At 50.3% G+C, this 25,000-nt stretch overlaps 1 protein-coding gene across 2 annotated transcripts in view; it reads right to left on the bottom strand.

The window, feature by feature from the left end:
- Positions 1–25,000, bottom strand: part of LOC135519197 (ephrin type-A receptor 3-like) — a 169,026-nt gene that overhangs the window by 56,826 nt on the left and 87,200 nt on the right. For both annotated transcript variants that reach the window (XM_064944289.1, XM_064944290.1), the window contains exons 4-6: positions 20,816–20,971; positions 19,115–19,450; positions 9,011–9,135 (exon numbers count right to left, since the gene is read on the bottom strand). In XM_064944289.1, coding sequence (XP_064800361.1) covers positions 9,011–9,135; positions 19,115–19,450; positions 20,816–20,971 — 617 coding nt within the window. The remainder of the gene's footprint in view (positions 1–9,010; positions 9,136–19,114; positions 19,451–20,815; positions 20,972–25,000) is intronic.

Below are 25,000 nucleotides of genomic sequence, written 5' to 3'. Positions count from 1 at the left end.
GATGAGCGACGGGCTATGGTTACATATGATGGATTGAACACAAATGTTTTCTCTTCCACTAATCAGAAGTAAATAAATAATAAAAAGCGAATGTACGTAAGAGCAGAGAGGACCATTTAAGCAATGGTGAGTTGATCTTGTACAAATATACAGTACGTTGGCAGCATAAATAGACTTAGGTTTGAAACGTTTTCATTTGACATTTCTTGGCTGGTCTCGGTTCTGTTGAAATACAGCACAGCCCTGCATATTGGCCTGCTGTAGAAACCTCCTCTAAGAGCCTGTGGTAGATCAGAGTCCAGTTTCAAAGGTATGTTGTGATGGGTGAGGTAAGAGAGTTCAGACCATACAGCTAATATTCTTTGATTAATGAGTTGTCTCATCGGTCCTGTGCACCTGGATATACAACAAAGGCTTCACACCTCATCACGTCTCACTTTCATGTCCAGAACTCACATACAAATGAGATGGCTAAGCTGCAGAGCCCTCGCTAAACCAAACATCATGTCCAATCAGCTGATTCCATCTCTATTTTATGGACCCAATAACAGACTGGCGACATGATACAGATCAGAAGGTTTTACATACACCACTCACACACACTGTAAAACACACATATGTGAACACACACTGTAAAACACACATACGTGAACACACTGTAAAACACACATACGTGAACACACTGTAAAACACACATACGTGAACACACTGTAAAACACACGTACGTGAACACACTGTAAAACACACGTACGTGAACACACACTGTAAAACACACATACGTGAACACACTGTAAAACACACATACGTGAACACACTGTAAAACACACATACGTGAACACACTGTAAAACACACGTACGTGAACACACTGTAAAACACACATACGTGAACACACTGTAAAACACACGTACGTGAACACACTGTAAAACACACGTACGTGAACACACACTGTAAAACACACATACGTGAACACACACTGTAAAACACACATACGTGAACACACACTGTAAAACACACATACGTGAACACACACTGTAAAACACACATACGTGAACACACACTGTAAAACACACATACGTGAACACACTGTAAAACACACACTGTAAAACACACATACGTGAACACACACTGTAAAACACACATACATGAACACACTGTAAAACACACGTACATGAACACACACTGTAAAACACACGTACGTGAACACACACTGTAAAACACATGTACGTGAACACACACTAATAGGGTGCATCAGGGATGTATGGTGTAAGAAGTCCTTTAAAATAACTTATTTCTGTCTGAGTAGAATCCAGTCCCTTGTTCCTCCCTCCTCAGGAGTGCCTGTATGAAGCTTCCCTTGTGCCTTGTATAATACCAGTCTCTATCAGTCATACATCTTTCCCAGCTTGTCAGCCTCCACATCATGTGATCCCTTGAAAATAACAAACAGGTGTGCCCAGGCTCTCATAAGTGGGAGAGTGGGTGTGTCTCTAAGCTGCCTTCTGTGTGTGACAAGCTGTGCAATTGCTCACTCTCTCTGTGTGTGACAAGCTGTGCAATTGCTCACTCTCTCTGTGTGTGACAAGCTGTGCAATTGCTCACTCTCTCTGTGTGTGACAAGCTGTGCAATTGCTCACTCTCTCTGTGTGTGACAAGCTGTGCAATTGCTCACTCTCTCTGTGTGTGACAAGCTGTGCAATTGCTCACTCTCTCTGTGTGTGCTGTTGTTGAAATGTAATATGTCCGTCACGTTCCGCTCTGATTATCTAAATGGTGCAGTCTGGAATTACAGCCTTATAGTGTTGAGCCCAGGACAAGGCCTGTAAATACTGTGTGTGTGTGTGTGTGTGTGTGTGAGAGAGCGAGCGAGAGTGTAGGAGGTTGAATTTAACTCATGTAAAGAGTAGCATTCCTTTCCATCTCAACCCCAGCATAAATAAACACTCAGATTAAAGTGGATTTGAAAGTTTCTCTCTCTTTTCCAGATGAAATAAAAACAGAAAAATAAATGCTAAAGTGTGTTCCTACACACATTATTTTCATAAAGTGCACTAAAAGGCCTTATCTAAGGCTTAGAGTCATTTAGCTGTTTAGCGAGGAAGCCTAAAGAGTGTGTCTGGAGCAGGGAGAGAGGGAGAGATGGAAAGTGGGAGAGTTGGAGTGGGAGAAACAGAGAGAGTTTGTGTGTGTTTGGTAAGCAGTACGGATTGGAAATCCCAGTTTCCCAGACATGGTTGATTGGTAAAGTTCACTCTACCACCACTTAGCTTAGTCAGTTAGCCTTTCATATCCACTTGATCATTTATTCCTGTTATACACGCCATCAGGCCAATATAGGCTACCTGTCACGGCCGTTGGTGGGAGAAGGAGTAGACCAAAACGCAGCGTGGTAAGTGTTCATGTTGTAAATTTAATAAACGGAACACTGAATACAAACAAACAAAAGAATAAAGGAAAACCGAAACAGTCCCGTATGGTGAAAACACTGTAACGGAAAAGAATCACCCACAACTCAAAATGGGAAAACAGGCTGCCTAAGTATGGCTCTCAGTCAGAGACAACGATAGACAGCTGCCTCTGATTGAGAACCATACCAGGCCAAACACATAGAAAAGGAAACCTAGACCTACAACATAGAATACCCACCCACATCACACCCTGACCAAACTAAAAACAGAAACATACACAGCAATCTACGGTCAGGGCGTGACACTACCTCCCTAAACCCAGTAGGTAATCCAATAGAAGTCTATATCTAGGTTAAATGAAGCAGCATAGCTACTCTACCGAGCTGACTGGGCCTGTGTGTGTGTGTCACACACCTCAAAACACAGTTTGTAAACAATCAACAGCCGGATGGACTGCCAGGAATAGACTCCTCTCTCACAGCCTGGGCCCCTTCAGGCCTCTTTATACTTCTTTAGGCAGGCCTGTGTTTGTGTCGCTGTTTAGCCACTGAGTGAAATCACTCTGCCTATAGTCCCTGGGAGTCTTGTGATCAGACCACTGCTGGGTATAGAGGCCCTCAGTCACCCTCGGTCAGGCCTGATCAAGAGGCCCTGTGACTGGGTATGGCTCCAGCTTCCCTGCCTGTCTCCTGTGTCTCTCTGGGTGTCCCAGTCCTGGCTGTTCCTCTTGGACAAGCCCATTATCCTAGGGGTTAGGAGGCTCCAGTCATGCCTGCAATAGCTAGTGGCCCTTCAGATGGTGATGGCAGAGTGGATCTAGTGCGACAGCTCAGCTATACATGTCCCAAGCTGAGAGAGCTGAGAGAGGCCACACCGAAAGTGGAAGGAAACAGAGCCTATAGGTCCAGACCTCAGATCAGTTGAGTGTTTGTCATTCTGATGGTTGAGGTTAGGATACGGGGTAAGGTGATCTGATCCTAGAACTGTGTTTTCCCCAGAGAGAGGGAAGTGTTTGGCCTGCTAATAAAGGGATTAGGGGCCACCAGGGACTGAGATCTGAGGATGACTGATCACAGATAGACAGACAGACACACAGACAGACATAGACGGACAGAGACGGACAGAGACAGAGAGACAGAGAGAGAGACAGAGAGAGAGAGAGAGACACAGACAGAGACAGAGACAGAGATAAAGGCTAATTTCACTATCAAAAGTCACCCATAGCTCCATTGAAAACCAGCCATTCGTTCCACGCTAATTTCCTCACAGAGACCCTGCAGACACATTTACTGTCAGCAATAAAACTACACTCCATTAAGACTGGACAGGAGAGGACAGGAGGAGGAAGAGAGAAGGCTGGTTGGCATGTCAGTGTGAGTCAAATACATAAAGAGAGTGAGGGTGTGTGTATGCCCCATCTGTGTGTGTGGTCGCCCTGCCCAGACATTTACCCACTAGACTGTGGAATGTTTTTTCTGTGGGAGAATATTGGCCCGGTTGCTATAAGAGATGGCAATAGGACTCTCTCTCTCCCTCAGAACCCCTGATAACTCTTTTCTCTATCTCACTCTCCCCAGTCCCTCTCTCTCTGCTTCTCCCCAGTCCCTCTCTCTCTGCTTCTCCCTCCCCAGTCCCTCTCTCTCTGCTTCTCCCTCCCCAGTCCCTCTCTCTCTGCTTCTCCCTCCCCAGTCCCTCTCTCTCTGCTTCTCCCCAGTCCCTCTCTCTCTGCTTCTCCCCAGTCCCTCTCTCTCTGCTTCTCCCTCCCCAGTCCCTCTCTCTCTGCTTCTCCCCAGTCCCTCTCTCTCTGCTTCTCCCTCCCCAGTCCCTCTCTCTCTGCTTCTCCCTCCCCAGTCCCTCTCTCTCTGCTTCTCCCCAGTCCCTCTCTCTCTGCTTCTCCCTCCCCAGTCCCTCTCTCTCTGCTTCTCCCTCCCCAGTCCCTCTCTCTCTGCTTCTCCCTCCCCAGTCCCTCTTTCTCTGCTTCTCCCTCCCCAGTCCCTCTCTCTCTGCTTCTCCCCAGTCCCTCTCTCTCTGCTTCTCCCTCCCCAGTCCCTCTCTCTCTGCTTCTCCCTCCCCAGTCCCTCTCTCTCTGCTTCTCCCTCCCCAGTCCCTCTCTCTCTGCTTCTCCCCAGTCCCTCTCTCTCTGCTTCTCCCTCCCCAGTCCCTCTCTCTGCTTCTCCCTCCCCAGTCCCTCTCTCTCTGCTTCTCCTCCCCAGTCCCTCTCTCTCTGCTTCTCCCTCCCCAGTCCCTCTCTCTCTGCTTCTCCCTAGTCCCTCTCTCTCTGCTTCTCCCCAGTCCCTCTCTCTCTGCTTCTCCCTCCCCAGTCCCTCTCTCTCTGCTTCTCCCTCCCCCAGTCCCTCTCTCTCTGCTTCTCCCCAGTCCCTCTCTCTCTGCTTCTCCCTCCCCAGTCCCTCTCTCTCTGCTTCTCCCTCCCCAGTCCCTCTCTCTCTGCTTCTCCCTCCCCAGTCCCTCTCTCTCTGCTTCTCCCTCCCCAGTCCCTCTCTCTCTGCTTCTCCCTCCCTAGTCCCTCTCTCTCTGCTTCTCCCCAGTCCCTCTCTCTCTGCTTCTCCCCAGTCCCTCTCTCTCTGCTTCTCCCTCCCCAGTCCCTCTCTCTCTGCTTCTCCCCAGTCCCTCTCTCTCTCTATCTCACTCTCCCCAGTCCCTCTCTCTCTGCTTCTCCCTCCCCAGTCCCTCTCTCTCTGCTTCTCCCTCCCCAGTCCCTCTCTCTCTGCTTCTCCCCAGTCCCTCTCTCTCTGCTTCTCCCTCCCCAGTCCCTCTCTCTCTGCTTCTCCCTCCCCAGTCCCTCTCTCTGCTTCTCCCTCCCCAGTCCCTCTCTCTCTGCTTCTCCCCAGTCCCTCTCTCTCTGCATCTCCCTCCCCCTGCCTCTCTCTCTCCCCCTCCCTCTCTCTCCGCTCCTCCCTCCCCCTGCCTCTCTCTCTGCTTCTCCCTCCCCAGTCCCTCTCTCTCTGCTTCTCCCCAGTCCCTCTCTCTCTGCTTCTCCCTCCCCAGTCCCTCTCTCTCTGCTTCTCCCTCCCCAGTCCCTCTCTCTCTGCTTCTCCCTCCCCAGTCCCTCTCTCTCTGCTTCTCCCTCCCCAGTCCCTCTCTCTCTGCTTCTCCCTAGTCCCTCTCTCTCTGCTTCTCCCTCCCCAGTCCCTCTCTCTCTGCTTCTCCCTAGTCCCTCTCTCTCTGCTTCTCCCCAGTCCCTCTCTCTCTGCTTCTCCCTCCCCAGTCCCTCTCTCTCTGCTTCTCCCTCCCCAGTCCCTCTCTCTCTGCTTCTCCCCAGTCCCTCTCTCTCTGCTTCTCCAATCCCCAGTCCCTCTCTCTCTGCTTCTCCCTCCCCAGTCCCTCTCTCTCTACTTCTCCCTCCCCAGTCCCTCTCTCTCTGCTTCTCCCTCCCCAGTCCCTCTCTCTCTGCTTCTCCCTCCCCAGTCCCTCTCTCTCTGCTTCTCCCCAGTCCCTCTCTCTCTGCTTCTCCAATCCCCAGTCCCTCTCTCTCTGCTTCTCCCTCCCCAGTCCCTCTCTCTCTGCTTCTCCCTCCCCAGTCCCTCTCTCTCTACTTCTCCCTCCCCAGTCCCCCTCTCTCTGCTTCTCCCTCACCAGTCCCTCTCTCTCTGCTTCTCCCCAGTCCCTCTCTCTCTGCTTCTCCCCAGTCCCTCTCTCTCTGCTTCTCCCCAGTCCCTCTCTCTCTGCTTCTCCCTCCCCCTGCCTCTCTCTCTGCTTCTCCCTCCCCAGTCCCTCTCTCTCTGCTTCTCCCTCCCCAGTCCCTCTCTCTCTGCTTCTCCCCAGTCCCTCTCTCTCTACTTCTCCCTCCCCAGTCCCCCTCTCTCTGCTTCTCCCTCACCAGTCCCTCTCTCTCTGCTTCTCCCCAGTCCCTCTCTCTCTGCTTCTCCCTCCCCAGTCCCTCTCTCTCTGCTTCTCCCTCCCCAGTCCCTCTCTCTCTGCTTCTCCCCAGTCCCTCTCTCTCTGCTTCTCCCCAGTCCCTCTCTCTCTGCTTCTCCCTCCCCCTCACTCTCTCTCCGCTCCTCCCTCCCTCCCCCTCCCTCTCTCTCTGCATCTCCCTCCCCAGTCCCTCTCTCTCTGCTTCTCCCTCCCCCTCCCTCTCTCTCTGCTTCTCCCTAACCTCTGCCTCCCTCTCTGCATCTCCCTCCCCTCCCTCTCTCTCCGCTCCTCCCTCCCCCTGCCTCTCTCTCTGCATCTCCCTCCCCCTCCCTCTCTCTCTGCTTCTCCTTCCCCCTCCCTCTCTGCTTTTCCCTCCCCCCTCTCTCTCTGGATCTCCCTCCACCCCCATCTCTCTCTGCTTCTCCCTCCCCCTCCCTCTCTCTCCGCTTCTCCCTCCCCCTCCCTCTCTGCTTCTCCCTCCCCCTCCTTCTGTCTCTGCTTCTCCCTCCTCTCCTCTCTCTCTGCCTCCCTCCCCCCCTCTCTCTGCTTCTCCCTCCCTCCCTCTGCTTCTCCCCCCTCTCTCTGCTTCTCCCTCCCCCTCCATCTGTCTCTGCTTCTCCCTCCCCCTCCCTCTCTCTCTGCTTCTCCCTCCACCCATCTCTCTCTGCTTCTCCCTCCCCCTCCCTCTCTCTCTGCTTCTCCCTCCCCCTCTCTCTCTGCTTCTCCCTCCCCCTCCCTCTCTCTCTGCTTCTCCCTCCTCCTCCCTCTCTCTCTCTGCTTCTCCCTCCCGCCTCTCTCTCTGCTTCTCCCTCCCCCTCCCTCTCTCTCTGCTTCTCCCTCCCCCTCCCTCTCTCTCTGCTTCTCCCTCCCCCTCTCTCTCTGCTTCTCCCTCCCCCTCCCTCTCTCTCTGCTTCTCCCTCCTCCTCCCTCTCTCTCTGCTTCTCCCTCCCGCCTCTCTCTCTGCTTCTCCCTCCCCCTCCCTCTCTGCTTCTCCCTCCCCCTCTCTCTCTGCTTCTCCCTCCTCCTCCCTCTCTCTCTGCTTCTCCCTCCCCAGTCCCTATCTCTCTGCTTCTCCCTCCCCCTCACTCTCTCTCCGCTCCTCCCTCCCCCTCCCTCTCTCTCTGCATCTCCCTCCCCAGTCCCTCTCTCTCTGCTTTTCCCTCCCCCTCCCTCTCTCTCTGCTTCTCCCCTAACCTCTGCCTCCCTCTCTGCATCTCCCTCCCCTCCCTCTCTCTCCGCTCCTCCCTCCCCCTGCCTCTCTCTCTGCATCTCCCTCCCCCTCCCTCTCTCTCTGCTTCTACCTCCCCCTCCCTCTCTGCTTTTCCCTCCCCCCTCTCTCTCTGGATCTCCCTCCACCCCCATCTCTCTCTGCTTCTCCCTCCCCCTCCCTCTCTCTCCGCTTCTCCCTCCCCCTCCCTCTCTGCTTCTCCCTCCCCCTCCTTCTGTCTCTGCTTCTCCCTCCTCTCCTCTCTCTCTGCCTCCCTCCCCCCTCTCTCTCTGCTTCTCCCTCCCTCCCTCTGCTTCTCCCCCCTCTCTCTGCTTCTCCCTCCCCCTCCATCTGTCTCTGCTTCTCCCTCCCCCTCCCTCTCTCTCTGCTTCTCCCTCCACCCCTCTCTCTCTGCTTCTCCCTCCCCCTCCCTCTCTCTCTGCTTCTCCCTCCCCCTCTCTCTCTGCTTCTCCCTCCCCCTCCCTCTCTCTCTGCTTCTCCCTCCTCCTCCCTCTCTCTCTGCTTCTCCCTCCCGCCTCTCTCTCTGCTTCTCCCTCCCCCTATCCTCTCTCTCTGCTTCTCCCTCCCGCCTCTCTCTCTGCTTCTCCCTCCCCTCCCTCTCTCTCTACTTCTCCCTCCTCCTCCCTCTCTCTGCTTCTCCCTCCCGCTTCTCTCTCTGCTTTTCCCTCCCCCTCCCTCTCTCTCTGCTTCTCCCTCCCCCTCCCTCTGCTTCTCCCTCCCCCCTCTCTCTCTGCTTCTCCCTCCCCCCTCTCTCTCTGCTTCTCCCTCCCTCCTCTCTCTCTGCTTCCCCCCCCCCCTCTGCTTCTCCCTTCCGCCTCTCTCTCTCTGCTTCTCCCTCCCCCTCTCTCTCTGCTTCTCCCTCCCCCCTCTCTCTGCTTCTCCCTCCCTCCTCTCTCTCTGCTTCCCCCCCCCTCTCTGCTTCTCCCTCCCCCTCTCTCTCTGCTTCTCCCTCCCCCTCTCTCTCTCTCCTTCTCCCTCCCACCTCTCTCTCCGCTTCTCCCTCCCCCTCTCTCTCTGCTTCTCCCCCCCTCTCTCTGCTTCTCCCTCCCCCTCCCTCTCTCTCTGCTTCTCCCTCCCCTTCCCTCTCTCTCTGCTTCAGCCTCCCCTCCCTCTCTCTCTGCTTCTCCCTCCCCCTCCCTCTCTCTCTGCTTCTTCCTCAGCCTCCCTCTCTCTCTGCTTCTCCCTCCCTCCCACTCCCTCTCTCTCTGCTTCTCCCTCGCCCTCCCTCTCTCTCCTCTTCTCCCTCCCCTTCCCTCTCTCTCTGATCCACTGCCAGTGTCTGATTCTCTTGCCCAACCCATGGCCCAGCTTCCAGAGAGAAGCCAGAAGACTGGACCAGTGAGACATTAGAACAGAGGACAACCACAAGAGTCTGGAATGGGGGCAAGAGGTAGAACAAGCCCAAATGGTGTCTCTTCTCTTCCTTCAGTGCATGGAGTTAGTCCCCAAAGGGGACAGCAGAGAACAGTACTAAAGCATGTATGGTGTTTGTGAACCGACCTTCTCGTAATATTTGACCTCGTAGTCCAGTATGATGCCATTGGGTCTCTCTGGTTCCAGCCAGGACAGAGAGATGCTGTTACGAGATGTGCGATCCTTCCTGATCACAGTCACTGGAGAAGGGGCTGGAGAGAGGCAGAGGGCGAGATGGGGGAGGGGGAGAGATTATTGACCATTTTGCACAACATCTACTAGCAGGTCACAGGAAGTTAATGCAGCATGTTCAGTCAGCAGTCTGTATCCTGTTAACAGTTCGTATTAAAGGGGTTCCTGTTGGTCAAATTGAGTTGGTTAGTTAGAGTGTATAACCCTCCTACCATCCCCCCTTCTCTGCCCCAGTGTATAACCCTCCTACCATCCCCCCTTCTCTGCCCCAGTTTATAACCCTCCTACCATCCCCCCTTCTCTACCCCAGTTTATAACCCTCCTACCATCCCCCCTTCTCTGCCCCAGTTTATAACCCTCCTACCATCCCCCTTCTCTGCCCCAGTGTATAACCCTCCTACCATCCCCCTTCTCTGCCCCAGTTTATAACCCTCCTACCATCCCCCCTTCTCTGCCCCAGTGTATAACCCTCCTACCATCCCCCTTCTCTGCCCCAGTTTATAACCCTCCTACCATCCCCCTTCTCTGCCCCAGTTTATAACCCTCCTACCATCCCCCTTCTCTGCCCCAGTTTATAACCCTCCTACCATCCCCCTTCTCTGCCCCAGTTTATAACCCTCCTACCATCCCCCCTTCTCTGCCCCAGTGTATAACCCTCCTACCATTCCCCCTTCTCTGCCCCAGTGTATAACCCTCCTACCATCCCCCCTTCTCTGCCCCAGTTTATAACCCTCCTACCATCCCCCCTTCTCTGCCCCAGTGTATAACCCTCCTACCATCCCCCTTCTCTGCCCCAGTGTATAACCCTCCTACCATTCCCCCTTCTCTGCCCCAGTGTATAACCCTCCTACCATCCCCCCTTCTCTGCCCCAGTTTATAACCCTCCTACCATCCCTCCTTCCCTGCCCCAGTGTATTACCCTCCTACCATCCCTCCTTCCCTGCCCCAGTTTATAACCCTCCTACCATCCCTCCTTCCTACCATCCCTCCTTCCCTGCCCCAGTGTATTACCCTCCCACCATCCCTCCTTCCCTGAACCAGTGTATAACCCTCCTACCATCCCTCCTTCCCTGCCCCAGTGTATAACCCTCCTACCATCCCTCCTTCCCACCATCCCTCCTTCCCTGCCCCAGTGTATAACCCTCCTACCATCACTCCTTCCCACCATCCCTCCTTCCCTGCCCCAGTGTATAACCCTCCTACCATCCCTCCTTCCCTGCCCCAGTGTATTACCCTCCTACCATCCCTCCTTCCCTGCCCCAGTTTATAACCCTCCTACCATCCCTCCTTCCTACCATCCCTCCTTCCCTGCCCCAGTGTATTACCCTCCTACCATCCCTCCTTCCCTGAACCAGTGTATAACCCTCCTACCATCCCTCCTTCCCTGCCCCAGTGTATAACCCTCCTACCATCCCTCCTTCCCACCATCCCTCCTTCCCTGCCCCAGTGTATAACCCTCCTACCATCCCTCCTTCCCACCATCCCTCCTTCCCTGCCCCAGTGTATAACCCTCCTACCATCCCTCCTTCCCTGAACCAGTGTATAACCCTCCTACCATCCCTCCTTCCCTGCCCCAGTGTATAACCCTCCTACCATCCCTCCTTCCCACCATCCCTCCTTCCCTGCCCCAGTTTATTACCCTCCTACCATCCCTCCTTCCCACCATCCCTCCTTCCCTGCCCCAGTGTATAACCCTCCTACCTTCCCTCCTTCCCTGCCCCAGTGTATTACCCTCCTACCATCCCTCCTTCTCTGCCCCAGTGTATTACCCTCCCACCATCCCTCCTTCCCTGCCCCAGTGTATAACCCTCCTACCATCCCTCCTTCCCTGAACCAGTGTATTACCCTCCCACCATCCCTCCTTCTCTGCCCCAGTGTATTACCCTCCCACCATCCCTCCTTCCCTGCCCCAGTGTATAACCCTCCTACCATCCCTCCTTCCCACCATCCCTCCTTCCCTGCCCCAGTGTATAACCCTCCTACCATCCCTCCTTCCCTGCCCCAGTGTATAACCCTCCCACCATCCCTCCTTCTCTGCCCCAGTGTATTACCCTCCCACCATCCCTCCTTCTCTGCCCCAGTGTATTACCCTCCCACCATCCCTCCTTCCCTGCCCCAGTGTATTACCCTCCCACCATCCCTCCTTCTCTGCCCCAGTGTATTACCCTCCTACCATCCCTCCTTCCCTGCCCCAGTGTATTACCCTCCCACCATCCCTCCTTCCCTGCCCCAGTGTATAACCCTCCTACCATCCCTCCTTCCCACCATCCCTCCTTCCCTGCCCCAGTGTATTACCCTCCTACCATCCCTCCTTCTCTGCCCCAGTGTATTACCCTCCTAGCTTCCCTCCTTCCCTGCCCCAGTGTATAACCCTCCCACCATCCCTCCTTCCCTGCCCAGTGTATTACCCTCCTACCTTCCCTCCTTCCCTGCCCCAGTGTATTACCCTCCTACCTTCCCTCCTTCTCTGCCCCAGTGTATTACCCTCCTAGCTTCCCTCCTTCCCTGCCCCAGTGTATAACCCTCCCACCATCCCTCCTTCCCTGCCCCAGTGTATTACCCTCCTAGCTTCCCTCCTTCCCTGCCCCAGTGTATTACCCTCCTACCTTCCCTCCTTCCCTGCCCCAGTGTATTACCCTCCTACCTTCCCTCCTTCCCTGCCCCAGTGTATTACCCTCCTACCTTCCCTCACTCTCATGTCGCCTCGCCTTGGGACCTCACATGGTCTCAATCTGGCACTGTAATTCAACTCAGGACTCGCTCCTTCTCTCCCTCCATTCCTCTCTCCCTTTCTTTTTTCCACTTCTACAGTTGTGTAATTGCTAGCTGCAGCTGAGAGGCCAGGCGGCCATGAGCTTTAAGTTCATTAGACCGCAGGAAACAACAAGTTTGTCTTTGAAAATGTTCGAGCCTCTCTTGATTCTGATGATACAACTTTTGAACGGCTGGCACTTTTTTCCACTGGAAGTTATTTTCTCTCTGTTAATGAATCTATTTGGAGCGAGTCTGTTTTCACTCTCCTCCCTTGTTCCCTCTCCCTTCCTCTCATTCCCTCTTTCTCTCATTCCCAGTTTCTGATAGGGGTATAGATGTTGTTTTATTGGTTCTGTGGTTTATGGGTGTAATGATTTACTGTGTCTGAGCAGGACACTGGTTTGATGCTGGGTATCTTTCTATTACTCTCTCTCTCTCTCTCTCGCTCTCTCTCTCTCTCTCTCTGTGAACAGTTCTGGAGGGCTTCCTGGCATCAAGAGAAATGTCTCCTTCTTTCTCTCTGGCCCCCAATTCTTCTCCAATAGCTCACTGCAGAGACGAGAGGATGTGACTACAGTCCCCATCATAGTACCATCATAGCACTAAGACTGCACTCGGTGGTAAATGACCTTTTAATGGCGTCAGACCAAGGCACTGTGTCCTTGCTCTCCTAGACCTTAGTGTCGCTTTCGACACCATATATCACCACATTCTTTTGGAGTGATTGGAAATAATTGGTCTAAGCGGAAAAGTTTATGCCTGGTTTAGAACTTATCTGTCGTAAAGATATCAGTTAGTCTCTGTGGATGGTTTGTCTGGCAAATCAATGATACGTTTAGGTGTTCCTTAAGGTTCCGTTCTAGGACCACCATGGTTTTCACTATATATGCTACCTCTTAGTGATGTCGTTTGGAAAGACAATGTCAACTTTCACTGCTTTGCAGACCACACAGCTGTACACTTCGATGAAACATGGTGAAGCCCCAAAATTGCCCTCCCTGGAAGCCTGTGTTTCAGACATAAGGAAGTGGATGGTGGCACATTTGTTCTATTTTAAACTGGGACAAAACAGAGATGCTAAATAGGGCTGATAGACTCTTGACTAGAACTCACAAATGTGATCATATTACTGTGATCATATTACTCTCGTGCTTCTGGTTAAGGCTAGGGCTGATTTGCTCCTACCCATCTCGCTGATTTGGTCCTGCTGTACATACCTACATGTGCAAACAGCTGGAGGCAGAGCTTTCTCCTATAGAGCTACATTTTTATGGAATCACCTGCCGATCCATGAGACGTAGACTCTGTCTCAACCCTATCTATACTGAAGACTCATCTCTTCAGTAGGTCCTATAATTGAGTGTAGTCTGGCCCAGGGGTGTGAAGGTAAATGCCAATGTACTTGAGTGACAAACCACCCTTGCTGTCTCTGCCTGGCCGGCTCCCCTCTCTCCACTGGGATTCTCTGCCTCTGACCCTATTACGAGTCACTGGCTTGCTCGCACTCTCACATGCAGTCCCTAGGAGGGGTGCATCACATCATGCCAGGTGTTTTTTTTTGCTATACTCTACTTGAGTGGGTTAAGTCACTGACTTGATCTTCCTGTCCAGTTTTGCACCTCCTTGGGCTCGTGCGGTGGAGGAGATCTTTGTGGGCTGTACTCGGCCAAATCTCAGGGTAGTAAGTTAATGGTCAATTGATATTCCTTTGGTGGTGTGGGGGCTTTGCTTTGGCAAAGTGGGTGGGGTTATATCCTATCTGGTTGGCCCTGTCCAGGAGTAACTTTGGATGGGGCCACAGTGTCCGACCCCCCTGTCTCAGTCTCCAGTATCTATGCTGCAAAAGTCTATGCGCTGGTGGGCTAGGGTCAGTCTGTCCTATTTGGTACAATTCTCCTGTCTTATCGTGTGTCTTGTGTGATCTTAGGCATGCTCCTTCTAATTCTTCCACCCTCTCTCTACCCTCCCGGAGAACCTGAGCCCTAGGGCCATGCCTCAGGATTACCTGGCCTCACGACTCCTGGCTGTCCCCGTCCCACCTGGTCATGCTGCTGATCCAGTTTCTGCTGTTCTGCCTGTGGCTATGGAACCCTGACCTGGTTACCAGTCGTGCTACCTTGTCCCAGACCTGCTGTTCCAACCCTCTCTCTTCATCTCCCTCTCTCTACTGCACCTGTTGTTTCGACCACTGAATGCTCGGCTATGAAAAGCCAACTGACATTTACTCCTGAGGTGCTGACCTGTTGCACCCTCTATAACCACTGTGATTATTTTTTAACCCTGCTGGTCATCTATTAACGTTTGAACATATCTTTCAGAACAATCTGGCCTTAATGGCCATGTACTCGTATAATCTACACCTGGCACAGCCAGAAGAGGACTCGCCAACCCTCAGAGCCTGGTTCCTCTCTAGGTTTCTTCCCATGTTCCTGCCTATTCTATGGAGTTTTTCCTAGCCACCATGCTTCTACATCTGCATTGCTTGCTGTTTGGGGTTTTAGTTTGGGTTTCTGCACAAGCACCTTGTGACATCTGCTGATGTAAAAAGGGCTTTATAAATACATTTGATTGATACAGTCCCATATTAAGAGTCAGACTCTCTCAAACTCCAGCCTTTATCAGTCACACTTCAGTGGAGGGATAAGACTAAACAGTTGTAATGGAGATAAGTCTCTCAGCGCTACATTTCCTATTGTCATCAGATCTACATCCTGCTTTCACCGTGTGTGTGTGTGTGTGTGTGTGTGTGTGTTTGTGTACGCGAGTGAGTGCGTGCGTGAGTATGAGTGTGTGTGTGTGTGTGTGTGTGTGCGTGCGTGTGCGTGTGTGTGTGTGTGTGTGTGTGTGTGTGTGTGTGTGTGTGTGTGTGTGTGTGTGTGTGTGTGTGTGTGTGTGTGTGTGTGTGCGTGTGTGTGTGTGTGTGCGTGTGTGTGTGTGTGCGTGAGTATGAGTGAGCGTGTGTGAGTGTAGAAGAGGGGCTGAGACTCGTCTTACGACACCCTGTCAGAATATCCGGATGCTTTCCTCCCTTCCGAGACGGCCAGTTAATCCAGCTTTTAACAGTTTTGGCAGGTTTAAACAGGAGTGTGTTGGTGTAGTGTGTGTGTGTTTCTCTCTGAAAGAGGACAGCTTCTCTCTCTCCACGGACATAGCCACATGTGTGTGTAGGGAGCTGTACACTGACAAACCTAATCCTTGTAAACTCAGCCTGATGGGTCGTGCAGCTGCAGAATAAGGATGGTTTGTGTGTGTGTGTGTGTGTGCGTGTGTGTGTGCGTGTGTGCGTGTGTGTGTGTGTTTGCGTGTGTGTGTGTGTGTGTGGGGGGGGGGGTCAAAGGAGAATGTTTCATTTTCACACACCCTTTCCTTCTCCTCATCTCAGCTAAAGGACAATCACACATTAAACTCACTATTTCACTATTCTCATCACGCTATCCTCTCAGGTGACAGCTTGGTGATACATATGAACAATCCTCATCCTGTAGCATGTCCTTTAACAGGCACAGAGAGATAAGAGGAAGGTTATCAGATCTGTAGGTTAAAACATGATAAGGATTCACATATTCTGAGCACAAACAGACTGGTAGAGAGCTCTGTTGAAACCTGCTATCTTTACATGATCAGTGGACGTGTTGCTTTTCTTTACCTCTACCCTCCCTCTCCCCTGGGAGAGGTATACACACGTCTGGAGACAAGTGAAGAGCATTAAATCCACACACACACACACACACACACACACACACACACACACACACACACACACACACACACACACACACACACAGTAAATCTGCATTTACTGCTGATCCCTCTGCTGTCATTTCAAAGTGCCGTGTCTGGCCCGTCATCCTTTATAGAACACAGCTGGATAACACACAGGAAACTCAGCACGCACCTCATTGTACACCTCAGTGTGTGTGTGTGTGTGTGTGTGTGTGTGTGTGTGTGTGTGTGTGTGTGTGTGTGTGTGTGTGTGTGTGTGTGTGTGTGTGTGTGTGTGTGTGTGTGTGTGTGTGTGTGTGTGTGTTCGTGTGCGTCTGTGTGGGTATGTACACACCATCCTCCCAAAAAAGGTGTATAACCCCCCCTGTCTCGCTCTCTACAGGCAAGGAATCGTGCATTGAGAACACATTACTGTGACAGAATTACTCTCCACCATAGACTCTGTATTAACTGAAACCATCCCAGCTATCCCTCCCCACTGTGTTACACAGACAGACAGAGACCTTCATCTACTGTTGCACTACAACAAGAGAGAGGAGACCGGACCCAATGTCCCAGCAGACAGAACCTTCATCTACTGCTGCACTACAACAAGAGAGAGGAGACCGGACCCAATGTCCCAGCAGACAGAACCTTCATCTACTGCTGCAATATAACAAGAGAGAGGAGACCGGACCCAATGTCCCAGCAGACAGAGACCTTCATCTACTGCTGCACTACAACAAGAGAGAGGAGACCGGACCCAATGTCCCAGCAGACAGAACCTTCATCTACTGCTGCACTACAACAAGAGAGAGGAGACCGGACCCAATGTCCCAGCAGACAGAACCTTCATCTACTGTTGCACTACAACAAGAGAGAGGAGACCGGACCCAATGTCCCAGCAGACAGAACCTTCATCTACTGCTGCACTACAACAAGAGAGAGGAGACCGGACCCAATGTCCCAGCAGACAGAACCTTCATCTACTGCTGCACTACAACAAGAGAGAGGAGACCGGACCCAATGTCCCAGCAGACAGAACCTTCATCTACTGTTGCACTACAACAAGAGAGAGGAGACCGGACCCAATGTCCCAGCAGACAGAACCTTCATCTACTGCTGCATTACAACAAGAGAGAGGAGACCGGACCCAATGTCCCAGCAGACAGAACCTTCATCTACTGCTGCACTACAACAAGAGAGAGGAGACCGGACCCAATGTCCCAGCAGACAGAACCTTCATCTACTGCTGCACTAAAACAAGAGAGAGGAGACCGGACCCAATGTCCCAGCAGACAGAACCTTCATCTACTGTTGCACTACAACAAGAGAGAGGAGACCGGACCCAATGTCCCAGCAGACAGAACCTTCATCTACTGCTGCACTACAACAAGAGAGAGGAGACCGGACCCAATGTCCCAGCAGACAGAACCTTCATCTACTGCTGCACTACAACAAGAGAGAGGAGACCGGACCCAATGTCCCAGCAGACAGAACCTTCATCTACTGCTGCACTAAAACAAGAGAGAGGAGACCGGACCCAATGTCCCAGCAGACAGAACCTTCATCTACTGCTGCACTACAACAAGAGAGAGGAGACCGGACCCAATGTCCCAGCAGACAGAACCTTCATCTACTGCTGCACTACAACAAGAGAGAGGAGACCGGACCCAATGTCCCAGCAGACAGAACCTTCATCTACTGTTGCACTACAACAAGAGAGAGGAGACCGGACCCAATGTCCCAGCAGACAGAACCTTCATCTACTGTTGCACTACAACAAGAGAGAGGAGACTGGATCCAATGTCCCAGCAGACAGAACCTTCATCTACTGCTGCACTACAACAAGAGAGAGGAGACCGGACCCAATGTCCCAGCAGACAGAACCTTCATCTACTGCTGCACTACAACAAGAGAGAGGAGACCGGACCCAATGTCCCAGCAGACAGAACCTTCATCTACTGCTGCACTACAACAAGAGAGAGGAGACCGGACCCAATGTCCCAGCAGACAGAACCTTCATCTACTGCTGCACTGCAACAAGAGAGAGGAGACCGGACCCAATGTCCCAGCAGACAGAGACCCACTGGGTACATACTGCTCCAATCAACATTGTTTCCACGTCATTTCAATGAAATTACGTTGAACAAACGTAGAATAGACGTTGAATTGACGTCTGTGCCAAGTGGGTAAGGAGAGAGTAAGACATAAGACTATCAGAGAGGAAAGTCATAGAGACACAAATGATTGTAATGGGTTGGAGTCAGCACCTTAACATCAACACACAAGTATGACTGAGAACAGAGGGAGAGAGATGTGTATGAATGGTTGAGGAATGAGAAGAATAGAGACAGAAACAGCGACAGAGAGAAAGAGAGAGAGAGAAACCCCCTAGAGAGGGATATATGGAGTGAGGGAAGGAGTGGGAGGGTGTAGTGAACTATAGCCATAATGCATGCATTCCTAGTTTGGTTACAATCCGCTGCAGAGAGATTGATTTGTCTCTGTGAGGGACTTTCACTGGGCCAAGTCCTCCCTCCCCGTTGTCTCTGGGTTGAGAATGTTTATATGAGAGATCGATGTGAGCAACCCATCCCTCTGTGTGTGTGTGTGTGTGTGTGTGTGTGTGTGTGTGTGTGTGTGTGTGTGTGTGTGTGTGTGTGTGTGTGTGTGTGTGTGTGTGTGTGTGTGTGTGTGTGTGTGTGTGTGTGTGTGTGCGCATGCATGCGTGAGAATGTTTATATGAGGGGTTGATGTGAACCCATTCCATTATAACGACTGTCTGTAAAAGCTGAAAAACAAGTTTTATACAGAGTGTATTTGTGAGGAGGGAGACATTTGATTCTGGTGATAAAACGCAGAAGTATACTGGCTAGGATCTCCTTGTAAATGTCCAGAGTTGATGGTTGGAATGCATGCATGTACGTTTATGTGTGTAGTGTACCTGTGTGTGTGTTTGTGTGTGTGTGTCTATAGGTGTGTGCATTGATGTGCATGCTCTTGTGTTTGTGTGTGTCTGTGAACATCAATGGGTGTGTGTGTGTCTATAGGTGTGTGCATTGATGTGCATGCTCTTGTGTTTGTGTGTGTCTGTGAACATCAATGGGTGTGTGTGAGTCTATAGGTGTGTGCATCAATGGGTGTGTGTGAGTCTATAGGTGTGTGCATTGATGTGTGTGTGTGTCTGTGAACATCAATGGGTGTGTGTGTGTCTATAGGTGCGTGCATTGATGTGTGTGTGTGTCTATAGGTGTGAACATCAATGGGTGTGTGTGAGTCTATAGGTGTGTGCATTGATGTGTGTGTGTGTCTGTGAACATCAATGGGTGTGTGTGTGTCTATAGGTGTGTGCATTGATGTGTGTGTGTGTCTATAGGTGTGAACATCAATGGGTGTGTGTGAGTCTATAGGTGTGTGCATTGATGTGTGTGTGTGTGTGTGTCTGTGAACATCAATGGGTGTGTGTGAGTCTATAGGTGTGAACATCAATGGGTGTGTGTGAGTTTGCACAAGGGTGTGTTTGTGCATGTCCGGCCTCACCTGCTTGGTTGGTAGTGATGGTCACCGCAGCATATTGCCTCATGGTTGGGGCTAACTGGGACACTCCATTCTGAGCCTCAATCTCAAAAGTGTAGTTGGTGTGAGCCAGCAGGTCTCCCACGGTAACGGTAGTGTTCTGCAGGCCCGCAGCACGGGGGAGGAACCGCACATTGCTGCGACATGCCTCACACACCCTCTGGCCAGGCCTGCAGAGCTTACACAGCACGGTGAAGGTGACATCCTTACGACCTCCCGTGTCCTCTGGCCAGGACCAATCCAGAATCACTGAGGTTTCGTTGATGACTGAGATCACATTACGAGGAGCTGAGGGAGGACCTGGAGAGACAGAGAGACAGAGCCAGAGCGAGAGAGTGAGCGAGAGAGTGAGAGAGAGAGAGAGAGAAAGAGAGAGAGAGAGAGAGAGAGAGAGAGAAAGAGAGAGAGACAGAAAGAGAGAGACAAAGAGAGAGACGGAGAGAGAAATCGAGTTCACTGTTAATTTCTAATTGTTTTTTGTTGATATTGTTTTGTGTCTTCTCACTTTTGCTTATTGTTTATTTCACTTGCTTTGGCTACGTAAACACGTTTCCAATGCCAATAAAGCCCATTTGAATTGAGAGAGAGAGAGTGTGGGGGGGAGGTAAAAATATATATTATATTAATACCATTGTGTGTGTGATTGAGTGACAGCAGTCTGTCCCTATGGGCAATAGAGTCAGTTCAGCCACCAGTCACAGGGAGGGAGAAGGACAGGACACTGGTTCAGGACACTGGTTCAGGCCACTGGTTCAGGCCAAACCTCAAACTCTCACTGGCAGATGGAAAGGACGTGTTCTTACTGTGAACAGATTCTCTGAATAGTTCCAGACTTTCATGTCAGACCTAAGGGGATAATGACAGGGAGCTAACCAGAACTGCGGAGAGATCATCAGCAAAGAATTGAACGAGGGAGGAGATGGGGTGAGTAGGGTTGACTATGACAATATAAAGCCTTGTTTGTTTGTTTGTCTGAGGTGCTGGGGTTCAGACAGAGGATACAGTCAACTCTACAGTACTCTACTATTCTAGCTCCTTCACTCTACTGCATATTCACTATGCCTATCTAGCAGCCGAGCCATAATACTGAAGAGACTAGAGCTCTGGGTTTTATGTGTCTCTATCCTGAGGCTCCCACATATGGTGTGTCATGTCTAGATATATAGATTACCAGATGTGATATGAACAGTAGGACAGTGGGTGGAGATCATATCATACATGTGTAAATCTATATTCTTCTCCGATCTCTATGTTCCTTCCCAGACTCCTGCTCATTTCCTTCGTCTATAAAGGTTTTAGGGCTGTAAAACAGGACTATCCCTGATAAACAGGATGACACTGGAAATAAAGGTCTGCTCTGGTTGTCCTTAACTCCCCCCAGGGACTACAGACATGGATGATGCAGTGGGTGTCATATGGTGGCAGTCATCAGAGCTGCCAGGGCAGTGTTTCTGGGTAATGTAGTTAAGCATGCTTGGCATCAGCCATCTGCTTCTGTGAACCATCCGGATACAGCTCAGAGAGAGAGAGAGAGAGAGCAAGATATTGTCCTCAGAGACACAGCAGCTAAAACGGTTTAGAGAATAAACAAACAGTACTTTCAGAGAGTAAATTATATTTGGCTCTCACTCACAAACACAAAGACACAGAAACACACAGACTTACGTGTGCAGGCCGTAGATGGCGGGTCTCCATCAGCGCGGAAGTAGTTTTTCTCGCAGCCACAGTGTAGAGCTCCCTCATGATGGGTGAAGCTGTGGGGTGGACACTTAGAACACTGGACATTACCCAGCAGAGACTTATAGAACCCTGCTCTGCATGCTGGAGAGAGAGAGAGAGAGAGAGAGGTGGTAAGTATACAGGCTACACAGCAAAATTGACAATAACAACGTCCACAGAGAAATAAACGTATAATTAATAATCGAGATGCATAACTACAAAAGAAAAGACAGATTGAAAGACACATACAGATGGGGAGAGACAGGACAACAGGAAATGAAAGATGGGAGATGGGGAGGGAGGGAGGGAGGGAGGGAGGGAGGGGAGGGAGGGAGGGAGGGAGGGAGGGAGGGAGGGAGGGAGGGAGGGAGGGAGGGAGGGAGGGAGGGAGGGAGGGAGGGAGGGAGGATTTTTCCAATCAAACGTTTCATTACTATACATGCTAGATTAATTACTTTAATCTTCTCTTATGACCGTGAGTATATGAACCCACAGCCACACACACGCGCACACGCACACGCACACACACACAGAACCCCCCCTACAAATCTATACCAAGGGGTAATGGGAGGGAAGAATACAAAATGAAAGAACTGTATGTTTCACCAATGCCTCTCTCCCGCTCTCTCACTCTCTCTCTCTCTCTCTCTCCCTACGTCCTCTCCCTCTCTCTCTAACTCTCTCCCTCTCTCCCTCTCTCTCCCTCTCTCCCTCTCTCTCTCTCCCTCTCTTCCTCTCTCTCTCTCCCTCTCTCTCTCTCTCTCTCTCTCTCTCTCCCTCTCTCCCTCTCTCTCTCTCCCTCTCTCTCTCTCTCTCCCTCTCTCTCTCTTCCTCCCTCTCTCTCTCTTCCTCCCTCTCTCTCTCTCCCTCTCCCCCTCTCTCTCTCCCTCTCTCTCTCCCTTGCTCTCTCTCCCTCTCTCTCTATCCCTCTCTCTCAAACCCATCCAAGACCAAGTATAAAATATGGAAATGCAGCTGTTAAAATGGAGGGAAGGCTGAGAAACTAGTGTTCATCATTCACTGCGCACAAACAACTAACATCAACAACATGCATGATAGTCTTTCATGTTTTTTTTAAACGTTTGTGTGTTGAAAATGTCTAACCACTTGTATAATTGTATTTTCAGACACTACAAATAGACACACATACCCCACCAGACATGCCACTTACGGGTTCTTTGCTGTACCCAAACCAAAAAAATATATATAATGTGTCACTCAGTTATGTATAGAGTCATGTCATCGTGGATGAATGCAAGTTTAGCTTTAAAAAACAGATTATTAACAGTGCCTTTCCTCTTTCTAAAGATATCATTTAACTGTATATGAATACGTATAAATAGTGTGTAAATTGTATTTTTGTTGTCTCTTGGTGTCTTTCCAATATATAACTCTTTTTTTATGATATATACAGTGGGGAAACAAAGTATTTAGTCAGCCACCAATCGTGCAAGTTCTCTCACTTAAAAATATGAAAGAGGCCTGTAATTGTCATCATAGGTACACTTCAACTATGACAGACAAAATTAGAAAAAAAATCTAGAAAATCACATTGTAGGATTTTTTATGAATTTATTTGCAAATTATGGTGGAAAATAAGTATTTGTTCACCTACAAACAAGCAGGATTTCTGCCTCTCACAGACCTGTAACTTCTTCTTTAAGAGGCTCCTCTGTCCTCCTCTCGTTACCTGTATTAATGGCACCTGTTTGAACTTGTTATCAGTATAAAAGACAACTGTCCACAACCTCAAACAGTCACACTCCAAACTCCACTATGGCCAAGACCAAAGAGCTGTCAAAGGACACCAGAAACAACATTGTAGACCTGCACCAGGCTGGGAAGACTGAATCTGCAATAGGTAAGCAGCTTGGTTTGAAGAAATCAACTGTGGGAGCAATTATTAGGAAATGGAAGACATACAAGATAACTGATAATCTCCCTCGATCTGGGGCTCCACACAAGATCTCACCCCGTGGGGTCAAAATGATCACAAGAACGGTGAGCAGAAATCCCAGAACCACACGGGGGACCTAGTGAATGACCTGCAGAGAGCTGGGACCAAAGTAACAAAGTCTACCATCAGTAACACACTACGCCGCCAGGGACTCAAATCCTGCAGTGCCAGACGTGTCCCCCTGCTTAAGCCAGTACATGTCCAGGCCCGTCTGAAGTTTGCTAGAGAGCATTTGGATGATCCAGAAGAAGATTGGGAGATTATCATATGGTCAGATGAAAACAAAATATAACGTTTTGGTAAAAACTCAACTTGTCGTGTTTGGAGGACAAAGAATGCTGAGTTGCATCCAACGAACAACATACCTACTGTGAAGCACGGGGGTGGAAACATCATGCTTTGGGGCTGTTTTTCTGCAAAGGGACCAGGACGACTGATCTGTGTAAAGGAAAGGATGAATGGGGCCATGTATCGTGAGATTTTGAGTGAAAACCTCCTTCCATCTGCAAGGGCATTGAAGATGAAACGTGGCTGGGTCTTTCAGCATGACAATGATCCCGAACACACCGCCCGGGCAACGAAGGAGTGGCTTCGTAAGAAGCATTTCAAGGTCCTGGAGTGGCCTAGCCAGTCTCCAGATCTCAACCCCATAGAAAATCTTTGGAGGGAGTTGAAAGTCCATATTGCCCAGCAACAGCCCCAAAACATCACTGCTCTAGAGGAGATCTACATGGAGGAATGGGCCAAAATACCAGCAACAATGTGTGAAAACCTTGTGAAAACTTAAAGAAAACGTTTGACCTCTGTCATTGCCAACAAAGGGTATATAACAAAGTATTGAGATAAACTTTTGTCATTGACCAAATGCTTATTTCCACCATAATTTGCAAATAAATTCATAAAAAATCCTACAATGTGATTTTCTGGATTTTTTTTCTGACTTTGTCTGTCATAGTTGAAGTGTACCTATGATGAAAATTACAAATCAAATCAAATTTTATTTGTCACATACACATGGTTAGCAGATGTTAATGCGAGTGTAGTGAAATGCTTGTGCTTCTAGTTCCGAAAATGCAGTAATAACCAACAAGTAATCTAACTAACAATTCCTAAACTACTGTCTTATACACAGTGTAAGGGGATAAGGAATATGTACATAAGGATATATGAATGAGTGATGGTACAGAGCAGCATAGGCAAGATACAGTAGATGGTATCGAGTACAGTATATACATATGAGATGAGTATGTAAACAAAGTGGCATAGTTAAAGTGGCTAGTGATACATGTATTACATAAGGATGCAGTCGATGATATAGAGTACAGTATATACGTATGCATATGAGATTAATAATGTAGGGTAAGTAACATTATATAAGGTAGCATTGTTTAAAGTGGCTAGTGATATATTTACATAATTTCCCATCAATTCCCATTATTAAAGTGGCTGGAGTTGAGTCAGTGTCAGTGTGTTGGCAGCAGCCACTCAATGTTAGTGTTGGCTGCTTAACAGTCTGATGGCCTTGAGATAGAAGCTGTTTTTCAGTCTCTCGGTCCCAGCTTTGATGCACCTGTACTGACCTCGCCTTCTGGATGATAGCGGGGTGAACAGGCAGTGGCTCGGGTGGTTGATGTCCTTGATGATCTTTATGGCCTTCCTGTAACATCGGGTGGTGTAGGTGTCCTGGAGGGCAGGTAGTTTGCCGCCGGTGATGCGTTGTGCAGACCTCACTACCCTCTGGAGAGACTTACGGTTGAGGGCGGAGCAGTTGCCGTACCAGGCGGTGATACAGCCCGCCAGGATGCTCTAGATTGTGCATCTGTAGATGTTTGTGAGTGCTTTTGGTGACAAGCCGAATTTCTTCAGCCTCCTGAGGTTGAAAAGGCGCTGCTGCGCCTTCTTCACGATGCTGTCTGTGTGAATGGACCAATTCAGTTTGTCTGTGATGTGTATGCCGAGGAACTTAAAACTTACTACCCTCTCCACTACTGTTCCATCGATGTGGATAGGGGGGTGTTCCCTCTGCTGTTTCCTGAAGTCCACAATCATCTCCTTAGTTTTGTTGACGTTGAGTGTGAGGTTATTTTCCTGACACCACACTCCGAGGGCCCTCACCTCCTCCCTGTAGGCCGTCTCGTCGTTGTTGGTAATCAAGCCTACCACTGTTGTGTCGT

The sequence above is a fragment of the Oncorhynchus masou genome, chromosome 29 (genome assembly GCF_036934945.1).
Source record: "Oncorhynchus masou masou isolate Uvic2021 chromosome 29, UVic_Omas_1.1, whole genome shotgun sequence".
NCBI lineage: Eukaryota > Metazoa > Chordata > Actinopteri > Salmoniformes > Salmonidae > Oncorhynchus > Oncorhynchus masou.
The sequence above is the reverse complement of the archived record's forward strand: the minus strand, read 5'-3'. Positions and strand labels throughout refer to the sequence as shown.